General features: G+C 42.5%; 1 protein-coding gene across 9 annotated transcripts in view; it reads left to right on the forward strand.

The window, feature by feature from the left end:
* The window catches only part of LOC109285271 (uncharacterized), a 62,217-nt gene that overhangs the window by 29,178 nt on the left and 10,854 nt on the right, over positions 1-22,185 (forward strand). For 3 of the 9 annotated variants that reach the window (XR_009461136.1, XR_009461135.1, XR_002092960.2), the window contains 4 exons: positions 361-417; positions 721-795; positions 3,399-3,493; positions 3,711-4,693. Coding sequence is in view for 5 of the 9 variants with exons in the window: in XM_019495902.2 (XP_019351447.1) it covers positions 361-417; positions 721-795; positions 3,404-3,493; positions 3,711-3,926 (438 nt within the window). In the remaining 4 variants the exon portion in view is untranslated. Of the gene's footprint in view, positions 1-360; positions 418-720; positions 796-3,398; positions 3,494-3,710; positions 4,694-5,887; positions 7,017-22,185 lie in introns of those variants that run through there. The other 6 variants (XM_019495902.2, XM_059725189.1, XR_002092959.2 and 3 more) reach the window with 5 other exon arrangements.

The raw sequence follows: 22,185 nt of genomic DNA on the forward strand, positions 1-22,185 counted from the left end.
GGTATAAGTTTACTATCGGGAGGATGGTTTTAAGTCCTGCCTCCCCTGGTTCCCTCCTTCAATCTTCCAGTCTGGCCTCCCATTTTGGGGCTCTGCCTCCCCTACACCCTGCCTTACACCAACCACAGATATTAATTCCAGATGGTGACTAAGACATGTCACGGTAAAGGTTTTTTCTTTTGCCGCCTTAGGTTCGAAAAGTCCAGTTTGGACTGTGTACCATTCGGTTTTGGGTCGTACATTAACTGGCCTTTAATTTTACTCATCCCAGGTTACCTTGCTCCCAGGTACGCTCCTTTCTCTCTCTGATTCTGGTCCACAGCAGCCCAAGGTTCCTTCTGTCTCTCTCTCTCTCTCCAGGTTCATCGGTGTCCCATTCCTGGCAGACTGTATCTGGGATCCAGTGCTCCATCCCAGGTAAGTATCTAGGCCCTGCTGGGCTTGTATTATCCCAGCATGCCCCCTCTCGGGGCTGCCACCATATGCCCTTGGTGAGGCTACAGACAGCTCCAGGCCACTCTGGGCCTTCCCTTCTGGCCTCCCTGATTTGTGTCTGGTGGGGTTTTTATTCCCCCTCCAGGCGGCTGGCCAATGAATCGGAGTCAGCACTCCACCATAAAGTGGGTCTATACCAGTGCTGGTGCTGGCCCTGGCTGTCTCCCAGCCCACTGTGTATCTTCCTCTTTTATCTTCAGTGCAGCATTTTTTTTTTTACCGCAGCCCTATTCTCGCTGTGCTTCCAGTCTCCAGCAGAGTCCCAATGACTCCACACCTCTCCTGACTCTCCTCCCTCTGGTAAGTTTCTATTTGTGGTGATTGTCCCCACCACAATCCCTCTTCCCCCCTCCCCCCTCCTCCCAGCCTGTCTCTCACCCCCAATACCTCAATTTACATTTTCACTGACTGGCTTTCTTGCCTGCATACCAGCCTCTGGCTTTTTTACTATTCATTCCATCCAGGAAGACCACACGCCAACTATAGATGCTTCCTCAACCTGACGAAGGGTTTTTAAATCTGAAAGCTTGCTAAGCTATATTTCTCCAACTATTTAGTTGGTCTAATAAAAGATATCAGATTGATCCAAAGTACCTTGTCTGCCTATGTCCTTATACCAACACAGCTACAACCTACACCTCATAACATACACAAGTGATATGAGTTTTGCTTTCAACAGTTTGAGGAGCGTTTTCACAGAAACCTCTGCACCTATCTCCTTGAACCTTGGCAGGCTCCGTGCCCTCAGAAGGGGCTACCACCCCTGCTGCTTTCATCTGAATCTGCAAACAATGACGAAGTTATAGGTATTTTAGTGATTCTCCATTATAGTCTATGGCCAAAATCTCCGAATCAGCACTGAATCTTTTAATTTAATTCAGCTCAATTGAATTGGGACAGTGACTTGAATCACTGAATTGAATCCAAATCAAATACTTGCTGCTTTGCACAGACCTACTGTCAACCCATTAATAGATGTATGGATGCAAGGCAGGCAAAGTTCTTTGAGTAATGTGATATCTATCTTTTATTAGACCAACTGAGTAATTGGAAAATAGTTCTTAGCAAGCTTTTGGGTGCAGTCACACTTCTGTAGGCATAGGGAGTCTCTGTATGGATGCAAAACCTTCTAGTATGAGCATAAATTTAATGTTTGTGCTTCAGTAGCTTAAGAGCTCAGACACAACTTCTGGTGTAAATAGTTACATCATGCTTATAAACACATTAAAATGTTTGCTTAGCATCAGCGATTAGCAAGATAAGATTGCAAAGAAGGTCTGGATCCCCTGTTTTCAGTTACATAACATGTTCTTCAGATCCAGGTTCACTACTTAACCACTCTTGTCCTACTGTAGATCCTACATGTGAACTAATGAAATCCTTCTCCCTGGTCCCTCTGCAGTGCATGTGTATTGGTTCTATTGTGACTTGGCCCTGCCCAGGCAATGGAGGAATCACCATGATATTAAGAAATCTGGAATATTATTTACCAGATGCATTATTGGACTAGCTATAGTCTATTTCCTGCCAGACAGGTCAACATTAGAACAGATGGTACAATAATTACTTGATGAGATTTATATCTATAGTATGCATAGGCCCTGATGTTTTTCACATAAACTTAATTTCTAATATGTGATCACAACAGGCATATTTCAAAGAAAGCCATGTTCTATGTTTTCCTATAGGAAAAGAAACATAGGGTGATGATATACTCCCATATGAATACAATGTTTTGTAAGAAGAATTGTGATGGATTTAGAAGCTTTGCAAAAAAGCAAAGTGTAAACATAGATTTCAGGAAGTTTGCTACACAAAGTCATCCACTCCTTTTCCTGAAACAGGATACACTGTTTTTTGTTGAACCAATAATGCTGTTTAACAGTGAAGTGTAGGAGCTCTCTGAAACTAGCAAAAGCACTTTAAGGATTCTAGTTATTTTTAATAAATGGAATATCAGGAATTAGCCATTCTTAAGAAAACAGACCTGAGAAAACTTCCATGCAAGGCTTGTCAGTTTTGCAGGCAGTGCATGATAGATTAATGCTTCATATATTCTAGTTTAATATAATTTGTTTTCTCAATGAATCATAGATTAACCATACTTGTAGCACATGCTTTTTAGTTCCAATAGATAGGGCCTTTCATAAAACATTGTTTCCAAAATATATTTATATATTATTTCCCATGACAGGTAAAATAAATCCTATGAAATTTTCATGGCTAGGGTTATATGAGATCAGATTGTATTAATTTTCTCTATTATTTTCCTGAAATGACAACTTGATTTGAAAAAATATTAATATTTTATTAAATGGCGACAGCATTCCTTACTCTTTAAAAAGCTGGGAATATTTGAAAAACCCCATTACTTGATTATTATAAAATCACATGTAGTTTACCTGAGACTTTATCATCTGCCAGGATAGTATTTATTGATACAAATTAAATTCCTTTATACAACCAGATAAAATAGATGCGTCAGAAAGATTTAATGGATGGAAAATGGACATAAAAGCTTAATGCAGACCACGGATAAACGAGATTCAATATTAAGTGAAATTCAGTGCTAGGGCTATGTGCACCACATGACGTATAGGGTTTTTGGTTAAGTGGTACTCCTGGGAAGCCTTTATAGAATTTGAGTAGTGTAGAGATTTCTCATGTTTTCTGTCTCTCACTTCAAGTTTGATAAAATTCTCCCTCTAGTTAATCCTGTAACTCCAGAATTTGAATTATGGACAATCCTACTCCTGCTGAAATAAACAGGAGTTTTGGCATCAGCATCAGTGAAAGGGATCAGAATTTGTTGCTTACAATTTTATTGTTTAATGCTGGCTTACTCTGTTACCCTTTAATATATATATTTTTTTTCCATTTTCCTCCTCAAATTCTTTTAAAAGCACAGAACTTGATTGAAGATTCCTTGGAGAGTGGTCAGGAATCTTTCTCTACCATAATACTGGTTGTGTTTCTTTGTGCTGAAGTTAACTACATGGTAAGTGAAAGTCCTAATAAACAATACATGACCTCAAATAGACCATAATGATTGTAGAATAATGTGACTGAACCTCCCATCCCAAATAAAGAATGTGGCCAGTTCCTGAAATGATGTAACACATGCTTCTAGGAGAACAACAAAGAACTGCGTGCGTATGTTTCTACAGGTCTATGAATAAGCCTTTGGGATAAAAGCGGTTCACACTTTTTCCTAGGTACCTGAACACCAGGTAGGCAAAAAGACAGGCATTCCACTGCCTGTTTTTCAACAGCAAGCTGCACCTATTTATAGAATGAAGATAAAGAGTTTTCTTCCTATCAAGATTCTAAGTGCAAGAGAAGAGGAAAAGATCAAAATGGTGTTACATTCCTTGGAGTTTTTCCATAGTTTTGGTCAGATGCATATGAGGAGCTTTCGTGTCTGCTGGTGAGAAGGTCTGAGAACTGTTCAAGAAGTTATTCAGGAGCTCCAGATTTTTATTTATAATTACAGTGGGCTTTAATTTGAGATATTTGCTTCCTAACATGTCTTTCCGTTACTGTTTATATATTATCTTTCAGTTTTTCTATGGATCTGGCTTCATTTTGGAAACTGACATAAATTCACACCCTACTCCTTCTCTTCTTCTGGGACAGTTTGTTTCTAAATGATGAAAACAGAGGTTCTCATTTAATGAATATCCTCCTTGCCTTAATGGCAAGAGGGTGAGTGCCACCTCTCAACACTGTTCAACTTTGATTAGCTACATTCCTTAATGGGGTAAGAGATTTTTGGAAGAGAAGAGACTGTGGAGTTAGATGTGCTGTGTGCATTGTTGACCCTAAAAGTCCTACAATATAAATTTATTATTTTTGGACTGTGGAAACCTTTATGTAGAATATTTAATGGTTCCAAGTGTAACCTCATGGCTCTATCACAATTTTGAGTTCCAAGTCTAAACTAAACAATGTTTTAAGGCTGCAGGTTGGATTGATTCAGTTCTGGTCAGAGTCGGGCCATTAGATGGATAGGCACTAGGACCCAGCCACTGCCACTTTGCACAGCAGTGGCATCAGGGAGTGACTACTATTGAATGCTGCTTCTGTCCTTGGGCCAGATCAGCACTGAGAGAAGTAATTAGTCATGTTAATCTGAAGTTGGTCAGAAGGCAAGGTAGATATGTACCTTTATAGACTAAATAAAATTTATATAAAACTCTCTCTATATAAAATTCTATATATATAAAGGGCTTAGTCTGTCTGTCTGTATCTGTCTGTCCATAATGCTTTTGGCCAACTGCATGTGCCACTGAGAGGGCAGGCAGTGATTGGTTGCGGGCCCAAGTTTGAGCTGCTGCCAGAGAAGTTTGTGGTGGCAGCGAGCATGCCCCAGCTGCATGAGCAGCAGGGCTTCCCCACACCTCCCTGCCTGAGGGCAAAGGTGGGGGGTCACGGTGGTGGTGCCCCCCTGCCACCCATCCCTGACACCTCCCCAGAACAGTTAGAAGGGAGGGAGAGGTAGCAGGCAGGCAGGGAGGGAGGGGAGCAGGGCCAAGGGAGGCAAAGAGGGGGTCAGAGTGGTGGCTGTTGTTGGGACTAGGCAGCAGGGAGGGGCGGGGGAAGGAGGTCTTGACAACAGCCAGCAGGGAGGGGGAGGTAGCAGGGAGGGAGGAAGGACATGCAGATCCAGGTGGGCGTGGGGTGGAGGGAGGCAAAAATCGGGGGTCATGGTGGTGGCTGTTGTCAGGGCTGGGTGGCAGGGAAGGAAGAGAGGGAAGCGGGGAGTGGAGTGGGGGTCACAGCACTGGTGCCTCCCTGTTGCCTGGCCTCAACAACAGCTGGCAGATAGGGGAAGGTGGCAGGAAGGGAGGGAAGCAGGGAAGGGAGGCAGGGGGAAGCCCTGCTGTGTGGTGGAGGCGGAAGGGGGGAGGATGCCCCCATGCTGGAGGCTGGAGGAGGAGGCGGCAGTGGCAGAGGGAGTCTTTACATGTCTGGTCCTGAAGGGTGAGCAGTGGACAAAGTGGGGTCATGTAAACACTCCCTGAAATCTGTCATTCTTGATGGGCAATTACCGTGTGTGTGTGTGTGTGTGTGTGTGTGTGTAAGATGCACACACAAAGGGAGAGAGCGCATGCTTTCATGAACCCAAGCTCACTTCATCTGGGTCCCCAGAGTACGAACTCTCTATCAGGTCGTCCTCTTGTGGGACAGGGATCAGAGTGGTATTTGGGGGGGGGGGCTTAACTTGTGACACACCTGCCAAAAAAACTTCACAACCACTGATCTAGGGGACCCAGAAACCATTAGCTTCCTCATTCAGACATGAGCTTGAGCTTGGCTTATCTTCTGAGTTCACCAGTTTGTAATGACAATAACTGATTCTGTTTCATCTTTGCTTTTCAATCACAAATAGAACAAATTGGAAAAACAGATTGACACTGAAGCATTTTAATAATCATTGAAGACAGATATCTTTTTTAACATAGCTGAAAATAATGGAACGTGTTGCAAAAATGTGAAAGCACATGGACTTTGGAAACAACAGAAACTAATTGCATGACGAATAGGTCCAAGGAGGTGATACTTCCCCTCTATCGGGCGCTGGTCAGACCGCAGTTGGAGTACTGCATGCAATTCTGGGCGCCACACTTCAAGAAGGATGCGGATAACCTGGAGAGGGTCCAGAGAAGGGCCACTCGTATGGTTAAGGGCCTGCAGACCAAGCCCTACGAGGAGAGACTAGAGAAACTGGACCTTTTCAGCCTCCGCAAGAGAAGGTTGAGAGGCGACCTTGTGGCTGCCTATAAGTTCATCACAGGGGCACAGAAGGGAATTGGTGAGTATTTATTCACCAAGGTGCCCCCGGGGGTTACAAGAAACAATGGCCACAAGCTAGCAGAGAGCAGATTTAGATTGGACATTAGGAAGAACTTCTTCACAGTTCGAGTGGCCAAGGTCTGGAACGGGCTCCCAAGGGAGGTGGTGCTCTCCCCTACCCTGGGAGTTTTCAAGAGGAGGTTAGATGAGTATCTAGCTGGGGTCATCTAGTCCCAGCGCTCTTTCCTGCTTATGCAGGGGGTCGGACTCGATGATCTATTGAGGTCCCTTCCGACCCTAACATCTATGAATCTATGAATCTATAATTTGCTGAGTGATCAATTGCAATATACAACTTTGAGGTCTCTGCAGCAAGTCAATATCACCACAACTAGTTTCCTTCTAAATGGAAATTTTGTAAAAGATGATATTAGGAAACACTGTTTAGTAGAGTTCAGGGTAATTATTGCAATTTTTAAACAGATAAAGTAATTTGGCCTTCAGCTGTACACCACAAATATATTCCTTTGCCATGTCCTGTTGCACAATTTACTGTTGCCTTGGAGTTGGTATTGTTCAGCATACAAAATGAGAAATGTTTTAGGTCATGCAAGGAAATTATTTGATAAAGTATCTATTGGTTTTATGAGATGCAAGCAAATAAGATATCCTGATGAGCAAGTGTAGAGATTCAGGTTAAAAAGTAATAAAAATGATGAAGCTTGTCTCATTTTTCATTCTTTATGGTAATAATTTTAAACATGGTCCAATCAGTTATGTAATAAACAGATATTTAGTAGTGTTTTATTAACCTTTTTCTTATTTTTGTGGGGGGTGGCTGTATTTGAATCTACTACTGTTTTTCTGGCTGTTGAGAATAGGAAGTGAGAGGAACAGGGGTTGCATCTACATGAGATGCTGGCTATGCAGTTGTAATTGTGCAGTCATTTAGTACTTGCATACCCAAGTACTGCATGACTACACAGTAACTGGCATCCCTGTGCGTTAGCATCCCTGCATGGCTTCGTGGTTACTGACTGCTCAGTAGATGGTTACTACTGAGCAGTAAATGAGCAGTAGTGTTGTAGTGTGCAGTAGTAACAAGCTACTGCCTAGTTAACGTCTCGTGTAGACACAGCCAGGAAAGGGCAATTACATTATAGCACTTTTCAAAGGTTATTCTAGTATACCATACATTGATCTTTCCAGGAATGGAGTTAAAAATTTCTTGGGATAACCTGTGTAAATGAAATGGAAAAGAGCACAATTGAACCCATTCCCATAATAGCAGTAATGAGCACGATCAACACTTTCTGGTTATAATTCTATGAACTTTAAGTTCTCCCTGCTTTCTGGGCACGGGTCTAGTTGAGCGGGGGCTTTTCCCTGCCCAATCAGACTCATTTCCCTGCAACTGTAGAGAAGCAAGTCTTAGATAGATAGATAGATAGATAGATAGATAGATAGAGAGATAGATAGATAGATAGATAGATATTTCTACTCTGAGGCTATACTGTGCAAATCTACCCTTCTTTTTGTTGAAGTACAACTAGCATGGTTAGCAATATCGCTATAATCTTACGAACCCGGGCTATTCTAAGTAAGTATTTATCAAGGCACATGCCACGTGTTGGCATAAACAAGTGTAAGCCAATGGGTTAAAGACTCCCTGGAATAGCACTTAGATACTGTGGTAATGGCTACTTTAGAAATATGATAAATTAGATAGTTGTGGAGTTTGTCATTTTTTTTTCATGCATTGGGAAAAACTCCATGATTCTGAGTACATTCCATTAATCTCTACTCAAGCAATAGCTCAATGGAAGATTCTGCAAAAATACAGTAAGTAGAATCATCAGATCAAATATAGACTATGATTTTTTCTTCTTGTACAGGATAGAACATCCTGTTTTTGCATAATATATCAATAAGTATTAGAAGCAGTGTTTGATGCATCAGTTGAGTTAAAATTGCACTGCAGTTGTGGAAATTTTGTGTGTTCATATCTATCTAAAATATTCCAAATTTGGGCTAGAAATTGACATGATTTATATATTGCTGGCCAAAGACCATTTTATTTTAATTGGAATATTTGAACACATTCCCATTGGCCATTTTTTGAAAAAAAATATTTTCCTATTTTTAAAATAGTCTAATCACACTCTTTCTGAGAGGGATTAACTAAAATGCTGAGGTTTGAAATGTGAAACTTGACATGGAAGTAGATCTTTTTCAAAAATATCATTTTAGTTTGATTTTGGGAAAAAAAATACTCTGTGAACTGTATATTTGCAGGTTCTCATGAACTCACTTCTACAGGTTCCCTTAAGTTGAAACATACATAGTAATGTGTGCACTTACTTAATTAAAGAACGCAGACTCTAGATTTCCTTTTTTTCCCTTTTTCCCTTAGAAACTTAAGGCATTAAAATTGAAACAAAAAACCCTCAGGAATCAGGAAATTCAGACTAAAGTTGCTCTACCAGTGTTTATTGGGCTACAAAGCATAAACACACTACAAAGCCTATACTATTTTCTGTCTTTCTCTTGAAATAAATTTGAGCTTGTACTTTAACTTATACTTGCTTGAGCAAACTGTGATTGGGTTTCATCACCCGAAAGCAAATTACTTTAGTAAGTAAGGACTCTAGGACTAAGATTCACATCTACATTTTATTATGTTGTTTTGTTTTGTATCTATGCTTCAATATATACAGGATACAAGATGATGGCACAGTCAGGGTTACTGAAGAATCTTATCTTCTGGAATTTCCTGATTTTGGATTTGGATTGTTCTCACATTCCTTTATTAATACTTTTGTGCATTCATTAGAGAAGCTGTAGTTTTTGCCTCTCTCATCCCAAAGAAACAATGTGATTTGCTAGCTATGTGCAAGTAGGGATTGCTTCTCCACTGAAACACAGTGACATCTAGGGTGCAGGACAAACTAAAGACACTGAGAGAAGCTTTAACATTTTTCTTTACAGAGAGCAAATCAGTCCTTTGACATTAAGCAGCTCTCAGGAAAAAGACTAACACTGAATGAAACCTTTTTGGACTTACATGTTGCATCTACTTGTGAAGGGAAGTGAATTTCATCTACAGTAAACTGCATAGAACTACTTCTGAAAGATGAAATGCTGAATTAATTTTACCAGGGTCCGAATCCTGGGTATGTGACCGCAGATCTGCATGAATCACTCAGCTGTCTGAAGCTCAGTTGCTGGAAGAACAGAGGGGAATCAGTTCTCCTGAGTTCTCTGTGTGCAGCAATCCTGTAATGTGGGATGCTTATTCTTCTTTGTTTATTCTGAGTACGTTTCACTTGTTAATCCTTATGAGTGGTTTGCCTCATCGGTAATGGCATTTGCTGCTTTGGCACTGAATTTTGTTTTTGGCAGGACACTTGCAAAAAACCACAGCAGCAACTGGAATGATTGAAGCTGTAGTTAAAATATTTAGCGAGTTGCAAGGGCAGGCGGAATCTTGTTGGTGAAGAGTATGTATATTACACTGGAAAAGCTGGAAAGTACCATCTATGTTTTTTGCCCAGGGCTTCTCAATAATTTGAAACAACATAACAATTCATCCCTTACAGGACAGGATTCTAAATTTTTTCAGCAACAGATACTCAACTTTAGTGATCTCTGATACAAACTAAAGGCTAATTCAAATCAGTTGAAACCTGTACACAAGAACGTAAGAACTGCCCTTCTGAATCTGACCAAAAGTCCATCTAGGCAAATATCCTGTTTGACACTCGCAAGTAGCAGATGCTTTGGAGGAAGGATATAAGAAACAGGGCAGTAGCATTTTGTTATCAACCTACATTTCCCAAAGTTCAGGACAAGAAAGTAGACTGCGGCTGAAGAATAGGAAGAATCTTACTGTTCTGATTTTGTTAATCTGTAATAGAATATAAAATCTAATTTTACCTTTACTTGGCTTTCAGCTAATCATTAAGCCAAAGTACATCTGAAGGCATAGCTCTGAGTAAAGAGCAGCATAGACACTTGACTGAGACACTTACGCCTCTACTAGCCAACTGCCTGTCAAGAGTGGCAGGGTTGGAGGGGTGGGCAGGGACAGAGGGCCACTATCCACCATCCCACACTGCTGCTACCTCCCAGGAGTGTGTGAGGGAGGAAGCTTGCCCCACTATCCCTTCTGTCCCCCTCTGCCAACACCCTTTGCCACCACCACCACCTGCAGCATCACTGGCCTCGTGTTCCCCCACCCCCCTGCCCCTCTGGCCCTGCTCCTTGGAGGCAGTGGAGTGCTGCCATGACAGTGGGGATGGAGTGAGGGGGCGAGGGCTGCTTGCTTTGCCCCCCCTGTTCTGTCCCCTCCATCCCCACCATCATGACAGTGCTCCGCACTCTGATTGGTTGTTTCACTAACCAATCAGAGTGCTCCAAGAGCGTGACAGCCAGACTAAGCCTTATATTATATAAGAATAAGGGTCCTTAGAGCTGATCCTAAGCACAGCTGATATACCACCTCATTCTGAAAATGAAGTATGGCTTGCATATTTGCAATTGTGGCCAAGACTTTTAGAAACAGGCTCAATAAAAGGAATGTATTATTCATCCTTCCCCTCCACAGTTTTGTAGTGGACTATCTACAGTTTTGTCCTTTGCATTTAAACCCAAAGCTAAGAAACTTATAGTGATTTAGGGAATTTGTACAAAACATATGACTTTTGGCTGATATGAAATTGCTGCATCATGGAATGCCTTAGTTTGTAGAGAGCAGACTAGAGAGAATGGTCAGTCTTCAAACCTTAATGGCTGCCTGTTCAGATGGACTAGGGACAGACATTCAAAAACCCTGAGCCTGAATTGATTCAACTTTTGCAGGTTAGTCTAACCTGGCCAGGCTGAACCAGTTTCCAACCATTCAGACAATCCCTCTGGACTGGGGAAATTCAGGCACATGTCTGCAGTGACTAAAGCTGGAAGCAGAGGGAGCTAGAGCAGCCCTTTCTGCCCTTGCAGAGCTGATCTGAGGGGGGCATGGCCAGGCTCCAGCAGGACTCTGATTAGGGAGGGGTGTAAATCCTTACCCTGCCTGCATTCTCAGGCTTTTTTCCTGCTCAAGAGGTGGAAGTGTTGCCAGCCCCCAGCCAGCACTGAGGCAAAGGTGGGGCGTGCAGTGCATGCCTCTGTTGATGATAGGGAGCTTTTCACTCTCCCTCCCTGCTTCTGTATACTACCTGCAGGAACCTAAAAGGCAAGCAAGCCAGGGTTGTGGGGGGAGGGGCTGATAACCATGTTTATCACCCTTATCTTAGTGTTTACCACCCCATTAAGACTGTTGATTCTAACTGTTGATTGAGCACGGACCCAGCATGTGGTCTGTTAGCTAATACACAGACACCTCCTCAGCAAGCATAGGGGAAGGGGTAATTCCTGCTTAGCAAGGAGTGGAGAGGGGGGAGCAAACCATTCTTAAACAGCTTTTCCAAGGAGGGAAATCAATCTACCTGTTAATTAGCTACAGAAAGCCTGTCTGTTTCTGTCTTTTCCTACAGCATAGACTGTAGCCAGCATGTGGCCTGCTAGCTGATGCTGAGGTGTCTGTGGGGGACAGGGGACTGCCTGCTTAGCACAGAGTGGGGTGGGGAGGGGGGAGCAAAAGCCAGGCAGATGCCTGCAGAGCTGTAGCCAGGGAGCAGAGGGGAGGGGCCAGCCCTGCTGTGGAGCAGAGAGCCCTGCCCAGCCAGAGAACATGTTGGGATACTGGGGGACTCTGATTTATCTTAAACCAGCAAGGAGTCTGGGACAGACAATGCTTAAACCGGTTTGAGCCAAATCAGCTAAGTCTGATACTACATTCAACCAGGTTTATCTCAACCCAGTTTCAGCCATTTTAAAACTGGTTTATGTGCACTGAACATCTGTTCTATTACAGGTTTAAACCAGTTTCTGATCACTTAAACTGGTTTATGTGTAATGTCTGTCCCTAGCCCAGGTGCTTCCAAACAGTTCTCTGGCTAATTTGGGTCAAGGGGTGCTGCTTCAGAATACATTGGTTCAGAAAGTTGGGACTCAGTATAGTAGCATGGGAAGCAGCAGTTGTAGTGAGCTCATTGAGCTCCTGGGATGGGCGAAACAGGGATATGTTGGGGTATGCTGACCACTGTAGGGAAGGGGGGCATAGGTGAGTGGAAAGGAAGGCTTACTTTCTTGGGCTACTGCTGCTGTTGCTGTAGCAGTGTCAGCTTTGCTCAGGCTGCAGCAGCCAAGAGGCTGGGCTCCCTGAAAATGGACCCTTGTGCCCTGTTCCCTTCTTCCCTCCCCTTCCTGATACACACATATTGGGTACAGGGTCATGCCTGCTCTGACAATGTCTCCCAGGGGCAGGTGAAGCACCATTCCCTTGGCTTCACTGATATCCTCCCCACAGATACACAGCTTGGTGTAGCATTGCTGGTTCCTATGACTGCCTGTGCCATGGCATAGACTCCTGGGGAGGCAATTCTGGCACCCTGTTTGAGCTGGCGGCCAGGCTTGGTGCCTGATTTGCTCCACCCTAGCTATGCTATTGATGGTAAATGTCCAACAGAAAGAGCTTGACTAGGGCTCTGACTTAACTAAAGGACAAGATCTGTCAACCTCAGTTTTCAATGGAGCAGTGCCATTAATGCCATCAAGAAAGAGGATGCTCAGGTGTGTAAGGTCTGCAGTATCAAGTACTATATATTGAACTTTTGTGAAAATATCTGTATGTCATTTAATAATATTTAAAATATATATGCGTGGTATTTGGACACAGTGCCACATCACCCAGTTTAAAGCTGAGGAATGAAAATACCATGTGATGACTGGACAAAATTTCATCAATAAATTGAAGAAAATGATTCAATGATGTATGACTGTGAGAATGACCGTAGCACCTATAATATGCCAGGAGCTTTTGAAACTTCTCAGAAGACTCAGGACCAAATCCTCAGGTGCTATCAGTCAGTAGGATAACTTCGGTGGGGGAGAAGGGACCAACTGGAGCAGAACTTCTGGGTGTCACCTTTGGCAGGGCTGAGGGGTGGGTGGAGGGCACAAAAATAGCCACAATTGCAAGGCAGCTGATTGCATTATGAGAGCCAATGCTGCCCTAGGTGTTGTATAGCTGCTCAGGGCATGGAGATGCCCAGCTGCCTCTGCTGTTCTTCACACTTCTGCCACTGAAGTTACTAAAGCTGAACTCATTGCTACCCATTAGGAATCAGCCTCTCTTGCTTGCCTCTAAGAAACTCTTGATTAATCTAAGCTGACACACATGATAGTGAACTCCTTTCAATTTTTATTCTATGTTTCTTTTCTAGTCTATGCAGAATAATGTTTTCCAGTAAAGAAATAAAAAAACCCCAATATTAAAGCACACTGCAGTGAAGAGAACCTGCCTATGGACCACAGTGAATTTTGGAACAAACTCTGAGAGATTATTTCTTTTAGGAGGAAGGCAGACTTCTAACTGTGGGTACAGGCTGGGTTGCTTTTACTCTTATTTTATTGTGGGCTGGAGAACTGCCCTTTATGTGCAAAGATATTGCATTAGTCAGTGTCCCTCATTTTTACATAAGCCTGCTTTATTTTATTCTTTTAATCTTGATTTTAGAATGTAGGACATGCTACACCCACTCTCTGGGTAGTTTGTTTGCCAGCACAGTAATGGCAAAAATCTTGTAGGGAGAACAAGAGAAGCTGGGAACTTTTTTTTTAAACCCTGGCACCAATTTCAGTTCTCCTAATGCCAGCAATATTAGCTAGTTTACCACTTTTGGAGAAAGACAACATGATTAACTCCTTTGAAGATAATTGTTTTTAACAAACTCAAAATTTCCCTGAGATACTAAGGAGATAGAATAATACTTAGATGTATATGATGTTTTTAATCACATGCGTAACCTCAAAACAGATTACTCATGACAGTAAGGACTGGAAAAGCAGGGCCTAATTCATTAGACATATAGTCGGTTCTTTCTGCCTGTTTACTGGTATTTAGGAAAATGGTTTAAATCCTGCACATAATTCAAGCAAAACTCCTGCAAGCTAGAATAAGAATGTTCAGACTCTCTGGACCTGATTCTGCTCCACTTAATATCCAGCACATGCTGCATTTTTAAGTCAGTCAGTGCATCTACATGAGATGCAGTAGACTAATTCTCCTGTGCATTAGTGTGTCACAGCAAAAGCCGTGCTAATGTGCAAATGTGCAGTAGAATTAGTCTATTGTGCATTAGCATCACGTAAAAGACATGCGCTTGTGCTACTGCGCAGTAGCGCTGATTATGATGCATTTAGTACCTCTTATTACAGGTACTAAGCTTAATGTGCCATTATTATGACACATTAATTATGGCACACGTGCATTAATGCACATGTAGATGAACACAGTAGGAGTTTTAAGATAGATTCTATGCCAGTAGATTCAGCCCTGTATGCCAGTGTGAATTGGAAGTTATTACAGTGATGTCAGTAGAATTAAAATGGAACCTAGGAAACTAAAGGGACTAGTATAATTTAATGCTAGTCCTGTTGAAATCAATGGTAGAAGTCATTTCACATGTTATGTTTATGAAGTGTAAGACTGATATTGTAGCCATGTGGTCCAGAAACTATGCGAGGCAGAAAAAATGCTTGCCATGTTTATAATAGACACCATTTAGGATGACACTGTTTTTTTACATTAGGAATTATTAGGCTTTACATTTAATTTTTTTTGTATGTCAAGATCACATCTTTCCTTGTTCTGCTGAGTGTAGGGAACATTTAGGAAAACATTGATTTTTCTAATTCCATCTTTTAAAGAATAGGCAAGCCTCTCTAGGATTTATTCAGAGTTCTGCTGTACTTCATATAGAAATATTCACAAGCGTAAGGTTTGTTTTATAACAGTTCATGAACTTCAGGAAATGCTCCATTTTTCACAAATGCTTTCTTGGCTTCCATTACCTAGAAAATTCAAGGCAAAAAGCTGCTGTAGGGAATATCAAGTATTAATACCGCATCCTAGAACACAAATTAGAGTAACTTGTAAGATTCACTGATGATTGTGCAGGAAATTGTGAATTACATTTCCCTGCACCAGCCTGGCCACTTTCATCAAATACTGTGGGGAAGGGACTCTCTCCTGGGCAGAGCAGGCATACAGTCCTTAAACAGACTCTGTTGAAGATGAAGCACTTGAGGGCCATATCCTTGGTCCCTGATCTGGCAGCACAAAGGAACTAAAGAACTGTTCAAAAAGCCAGCAGTGGATTTCCTCTGTGGCAGGAAGATTGTCTGCAATATAGTGCCAGTGGATCCCGTTCTTTGTTGGAAGCAGGCTACAATGCACAGTGCCTGAGCTTCATTTGGCTCCCTATGGAACCAGTGCAGTTGATGTAACTTAGATGGCATGTTTGAGAAAGTAATTCTGAAATGTAAATAGTTAAAATGCTTGAGATAATGAGGAGAGAAAAAATATAAGGATGGTCGCAATCCTTTCATCAACATGGGAACAATGTCTTCCTAACAGATGGCAAATAAATACAGTTTTTGGTTCAGAAGCATCTTTTTGAGACACAGCTCCAACACTATCTTCAAGAAACATCCTTGGTCCTATCTACCAGTGATCAAATCAGCCAGTTTTGACTTAAGAAGATAAAGTCATTCAGGGTTAAAACTTCATAAATCTACTTCTTAATAGATAAGAAGATGAATAGAAAGACCTCATTTCAACTAGTATGGGAACACGATAAAAGAAGGAAAAATGAGATAACTGACTGACAAGACAAGTAGAATAGAACTTTAAAGCTATGGGGCCATGCAAAACACTGTACAAATTAATCAGATCCAGAATAAGACCCAAAAGACAGATGCTGGAGATTTGAAATAGGAGGCAGATGTAACTGAATATCAAATAATGTTTCCGGGTGGGGGTTCAACTCAATGTGCTTGTTAGTTTAAAGATGGATTGCTGCTGCCTCCCCTACATTTAAACCCAGTGCTCACTGGTGAACACAATACACACAAATATTCCATATATTCATGAAAGTCCACTACAGAACAGTGTCTGAGCCTGTATTGATTATGTTGCAAATTCAGTAAAAAATTAGAATTGCCATGAAAATGGGGTTATTAGGAGAGAAAGAAATCTGTCTGTCTGAGACATAAACTACTATTGTTTATGGAAAGGAGCTGAAAGATGAATGAACATCTTCTTAAAGTTCTCTTTTATTCCATTTTTCTTCTTGAAAATATGTAGGAGGCAGTGATGATAACTATAAGATAATGGTTGGAAAATACTTTCAGTAAAAGTTGGTTCTAAAATTGGCTTCCTGCTTTTGACAATGTTCTGTAATATTAAAGTTGAATAATCTTTGGGTGAATAATCTTAAACATGGAAGCATGTATCTATGGTCAGCCAAAGACAGCTGGAATCACAGCTGGATTTTTTGTATGCTTAGCTTGCAATTCATCTGTACAAGGCGGGGTTCTTTATTTTTTGTCTCTAAATTCTTGCCTAAAGAAATGCAGTCAAGAAGCCTAATATATTACTGCAAGAGTAAAAGTTTGTCACTGTGCAACTGCAGCAATTTCCTGAACTGGAGAAACAAAGAGAAAAATATGTGAGATTTTGCTTCTAAGTTGTCTCAACCTTAACTCACTCCTAGCATATAAAAACTTGATCTAATTTTTTTCAGTTCTCTTTAAGACCTTCATAGGATTCATAAGGAAGAAACTCCATATAATTCTGAAGAACAAACAAGTTAATAAAACTCATATGCATTTTAGTCCAACATGAAAAAATTCTCTATATTTTATCTAAAAATATGTGTGCATGTTTACGTGCAGAAAGCAAGTGTTAAGCAAATATAGATTATAGTATCATGCAGTATTTGTGTGTGTCGTTCTCCTGAAATCCATGCCCTAAGAGAGTGTTATTCTTGCTAGCTTGTACACTGATGGTTTTCTTTTCAAGACTGGGGCTCTATTGTACAATAGAAACGTTTGCTTCTTAGATAAGAGACAAATTCAACCTCTTTGCTGTTGCTATAAAAAGCCCTGCCCATGGCATTATCTGAGTTAGAGTGGTATGGATCCTAAATTCCTGGGAATTTTCTCCACATCCTCATACTCATATATAGGCAGAAGCAAGGTAAGGACTCCATTATTGTATTGAATTCAAACAAAGGCTGCTACTTAGATCTACAAGAAGCACCATGTAGAAGGTGGGAAGAGTTGCCTTGTAGAGTCAATCTACAAACTTCCCTGTCATCTTTGCTCAGAAGTAATTCTGAAAAACACTTCTTTTAACCAGCCATGCTTATTTTCACTTTTGATTAGACAGCTAAAACAATCTAGAAACATTTTTTTCCCAATTGTATAGGAAATTCATAAAACAATATAAATCCATATTGCTGACCCATCTAGAGAAAAGTTATCTGTTTTTTGGCTTATAAAATGAGCTGGTGGTCTCAGTCATAATTCTTAAGGGCTTGGATTCCAAAAGCTACAACTAAAAAATTCATTAATTTCCCTTCTTGTGGGAAGGCTCAACAGAAGAGCTCAAACTGAGAGCATGCCAAGATGGAATTATTCTTTCACTAGTAAGGAGGCTAAGACTCTTTCATGAGAACTGAATGCACTGAAAACTCCATACATAAACTGCTCTCACAATTATTTACAAAGAAAAAACCAATTGTTTCCACAGCCCTATATTCTGTCCCACCAAATGGCAGCTATGCACAGCAAAGTTAGAAGTATTTTAAAACTGGGGACATACACTGATTTTGAGCTGTATTTGTAATTACCAAAAACTTCATAGCAACCTGCTTTGCATATTGTTTCCTGGAGAAGTCAGATGATTAGATGACACGTGATCATTCCAATTTGAGCCACACTCTTGCTTAAATCTAATACTATAAGAATGGCTAAGCTATCCACACTGCTTCTCTAACATGAGCACGAGTGCCCTTTTTCCTTTTAATCTTTAGCAGGAAGCTAGGTTGGAATAAAAGTGAAACACAGACTGAGTAGAGAATCTTTTTTACCCATTTAAGAAGTATCAAAAGAAACATCATTCCACAAATCTCTACCACTACCATGAGACATTTCCTATACAGCATGGTCATTAAAATACAGTAGCTTAAACAACCTCTTCAAACCTCTAGATTGTCAGCAGGCAACATGCACTTAGAGTTCCATCCAATTTTTTCTGGGTGTCTAGACTTAACAGTTTATGTGCAAATAGTAAGTCGTTAGCATTGTTGTGTTCGGTACTTAGAAGCAAGTTAGGGCACAGTTGCCAGAGTTTGTTTGGAATGATGCATAGTTTATTTTAAGCCATGCCTTGTCTTCTTTCCCATGCCCTCAATAGTCACTCTAAATCTTATTAAAATAGTGGGCATATTTACTGTATCTTGATAAATTTATTTTGCTATGGCTGTTTCAAATTATTGTCTAATTGAGAAATGGGCATTCTAATCATGGAAAAATGTAATATAGTAGGGAGGATATGTTGCAAGTAGTCTGGCCTAGCTATTTCATTCCAAACATGCAACATCAGAATAGAATAAGCTCAAAATGACCTTTAATATTTAACTTTTTTCAACTTGTACCCAGCCGGTGAGCTTCCCAAACCCATTCAAACAAAATTTCAGGTTATTGGAAAAAGTAAAGTTGAAGTAACACTTTAAGCTGCAGTTGCCCAAGGAAATTAATGAGGGAAACTAGTAGACAGTAAAACTATGGAACATACTAAAATAGATTTGTTCATAATCTTAGTTCTAGACCAGGGGCAGGCAATTATTTTGGGCGGAGGGCTGCTTACCAAGTTTTGGTAAGCCATTGAGGGCCACATGGGTAGCCCTGCCCCCTGACAGGTGCCCCACCCCCTGGTTGTTATCTTGGGACCGTATGTCCCACCCTCTAACCCCTGACCTTGTGCACCAGAAGTCCCTCCCCTTGCTCCCTGGAAATACTCCTTTCAGCAAAGGGTTTTGCCATCTTTGAACCAGAAAAATACCAAATTATATTCTAAAAATCAAACATGTACCACTTATTCATTAATTTCATTAAAAAAAAAATTTTGTCCTGATTTACATGTCTTTGTGTAGTGTACATAGATGTGATAGTATTATAGCTTACAATGAAGTCTCACTCTTGTATATTGTGGGAGGGTGTGGGCAGGAGGACAGGTATAGGTTTCTGGGTATGTGGCATATAGGGGAGGGAGTCTGTTTGTGTGACTTGTAGGGGGGTGGACAGGTGTGGGGGATATGGTTGTGTGTGGGTGGGTATGGATTTTGTGGGGGGCTGTGTGTGGGGGAGGGTGACTGGAGAGGCTTGTGGCTTGTGTGGTGGGGGGAGGGTTTTCCCACAGCCTGCCCCCTCCCCTTGTGGCAGGCAAACCTCCCACAGCACCCCTGCAAGCCCTGCTTCTGCACTTTTGCCACTCCTGGCCCTGGGGCACTGGTGTGGGCCCCCTGCTCCTGCTCCCTGCCACTTGTTCCCTGTCTGCCACTGATGCCTGTCTCCTGCGGCTTCCCTGTCACCCCCTTCCCCCTGGCCACTCTGGCACCACCTCCCAGCTGCTCCTGCAGTCCAGGTGCTGCAGCCAGGAACCATGTGATGCGGGAGTGTGGCACGTGGGGGGGAGGAATGGGGAAATGACTGCAGCAGGCTGGGGGAAGGGGCAGGGAGTGGGTGCACAGAGCACGGCAACAGCCAGGTGGGAGCGTGGGACCCACGCTGGTGCACCAGGGCCAGCACCGGCAGGGCCCAGAGAGGGGTGGCAGGAGTGCGGGGTCCAGGATGCCAGGGGCTTTATGGAGCCGGGCTGCGCTGTTCAAGTAGGAAGAGGAGGGAGCCAGCCTGGCTCCACAGAGCCCCTGCCAGCCTGTCCCCACATTCCTGCCCTTTTCTGGGCCCCACTGGTGTTAGTCCCAGTGCACCAAGATGGGCCCCATGCTCCTGCCTGGGTGTCACTGTGTTCTGCAGACCCGTGCACTCCCCCTTCCCCTGCCTGCCATAGGCATTTCCCAGCTCCACCCCTCAGCCCACCTGCTGGCACCGTATAGTTCCCAGCTGCAGCACTGAGACCACAAGAACCAGCCCAGCCAGCCCTGAGGACTGGTGCGATCACCCACGGTCCTCCCTTGCCTCTCTCCCGCTGTCCTGCTTATCCATATTTCCCTCAGCGTAGGGAGGCAGGAACAGTCCCAGGCCAGAATACTGCAGAAGGCCCTGCTAGGCAGAGTCCATGCAGAAGGCCCTGCTAGGCCCTGCTTCTAGCTGGGGCTCAGGGCTCAGAGGCTGCGGGGCGGGGCCAGACTTGCTGCTGTGGTTTTTTAGTTCTGCCACTGGCTCCCCCTGAGTCCTACTGCCCCTGGCTCCTGTCATCTTTGACAGGCAGCCAGGGGCAGATAAATATTAATTTTCTAAATTTTTTAGGGGTCTGGCAGGCCAGATAGACTGGCCTGGCAGGCTGAATCTGGCCTGTGAGCAGTATTTTGCTGGCCCCTATTCTAGACACACTAATACAGCATGTACACCTTGCTTGCTCACTATTGTGGCCTAGTTTTCAAACAGCATGGGCCACCACATGAGTCCTTGAAAAACAGGCCTCACTGTTTCATAAGAATAATATAAGCTTCGCTGCATGAGTGCATGCCTTCAAACATTTTTTAAAACATAGATCTTACTCATAGACATATTTTAAATGCTATAGTATGAGAAAACAGCACCTTAAGAAAATGGGTCTTATTCTCCTCTCACTTATACTGACTTTACACCAGTGTATTAATTCTCACTGATATCAGCAGTACTACTTCTGATTTGCACCAATGGATAGAATGAGAGAATGAGACCCCATGATTCCTTTGGCTTCTATTTTTGAAACTCCCCCACAAAATATTACTTAGAAAAGAAAACATCCTCTGTGCATTTAGTTGTTAATCTAGATCAGAGGCAGTTGATGGCTATTCAGATCTGAAAGGCCAGAGGCCAGCTCACAGTCAAACTTGAAGGCAGCACTGTTGTTCCAGTCACTGATTGTAACTGTTTCCTTTATATTCTATTCACAGAAATAATACATTCAGTAATCATGTACACCCTTACTTCTTGGAGATGCCAACCCAGTGAATGATAGATATGATTCAATTGTTTACTGGTCTTTCAACTTTAAATGGCTTTTTAATAGACCATACTTGGCAACTTGCACTGGAAAAGAGAACAAAATAAAGAACATCTGAACACTTGCAGAGCTATGGGTGCTACATAGATGTATTCCCACTGTTCTATGACTAATGGGGCATCTACCCCATTACAAGAATGGGAAGGAGATCCAGACATATCTATCTGGCCCTTTTCCCTTCCTTCAGCCCCATCCCCCCACATTTTCTTTTCTTACTGTTTGTATGTTTGTGATGCATCCTTCCCCTGGTAGGGGTCCATTCCCCCTGGTGTCCTGGTTACAAGGTTCTGATTTTCCCCTTCCCTCTTGCTTCCTTCCACTTCATCTCGGTGTCTCTTCTGCCTGTGCCCCAATGGCGCCCCAGGGGCAAACTCACAGACAGGTTGAATCTGAAGCAAGATAGCCACCAGGTCTGGGTGGAGACAGAGCCTGATGGCCCAGGGAGAGGAAATAGAGGGTTAATGTGACCCAGGGAGCCCTGTATAAGCTTAAGTCTCAGGCTGAGGCAGGCAGTCTGGCTGTGGAGCTGTTGAGAACAAAACCTTCTCGGAGAAGTGTGAGGACTGGAGCCCAGACTGTGGAGAGGACTCAGGAGGCAGCCCCAAGTGAAGAGAAGCTGGGAGCCTGCATAGAAAGCAAGCTAAGTGCCCTGGGAACTTGTTTTTCTTTCTTTTCTACTTGGAGCCGGCCACTGAGGAACATGGCAAACCCTG

Source organism: Alligator mississippiensis, chromosome 3, assembly GCF_030867095.1.
Source record: "Alligator mississippiensis isolate rAllMis1 chromosome 3, rAllMis1, whole genome shotgun sequence".
Lineage (NCBI taxonomy): Eukaryota > Metazoa > Chordata > Crocodylia > Alligatoridae > Alligator > Alligator mississippiensis.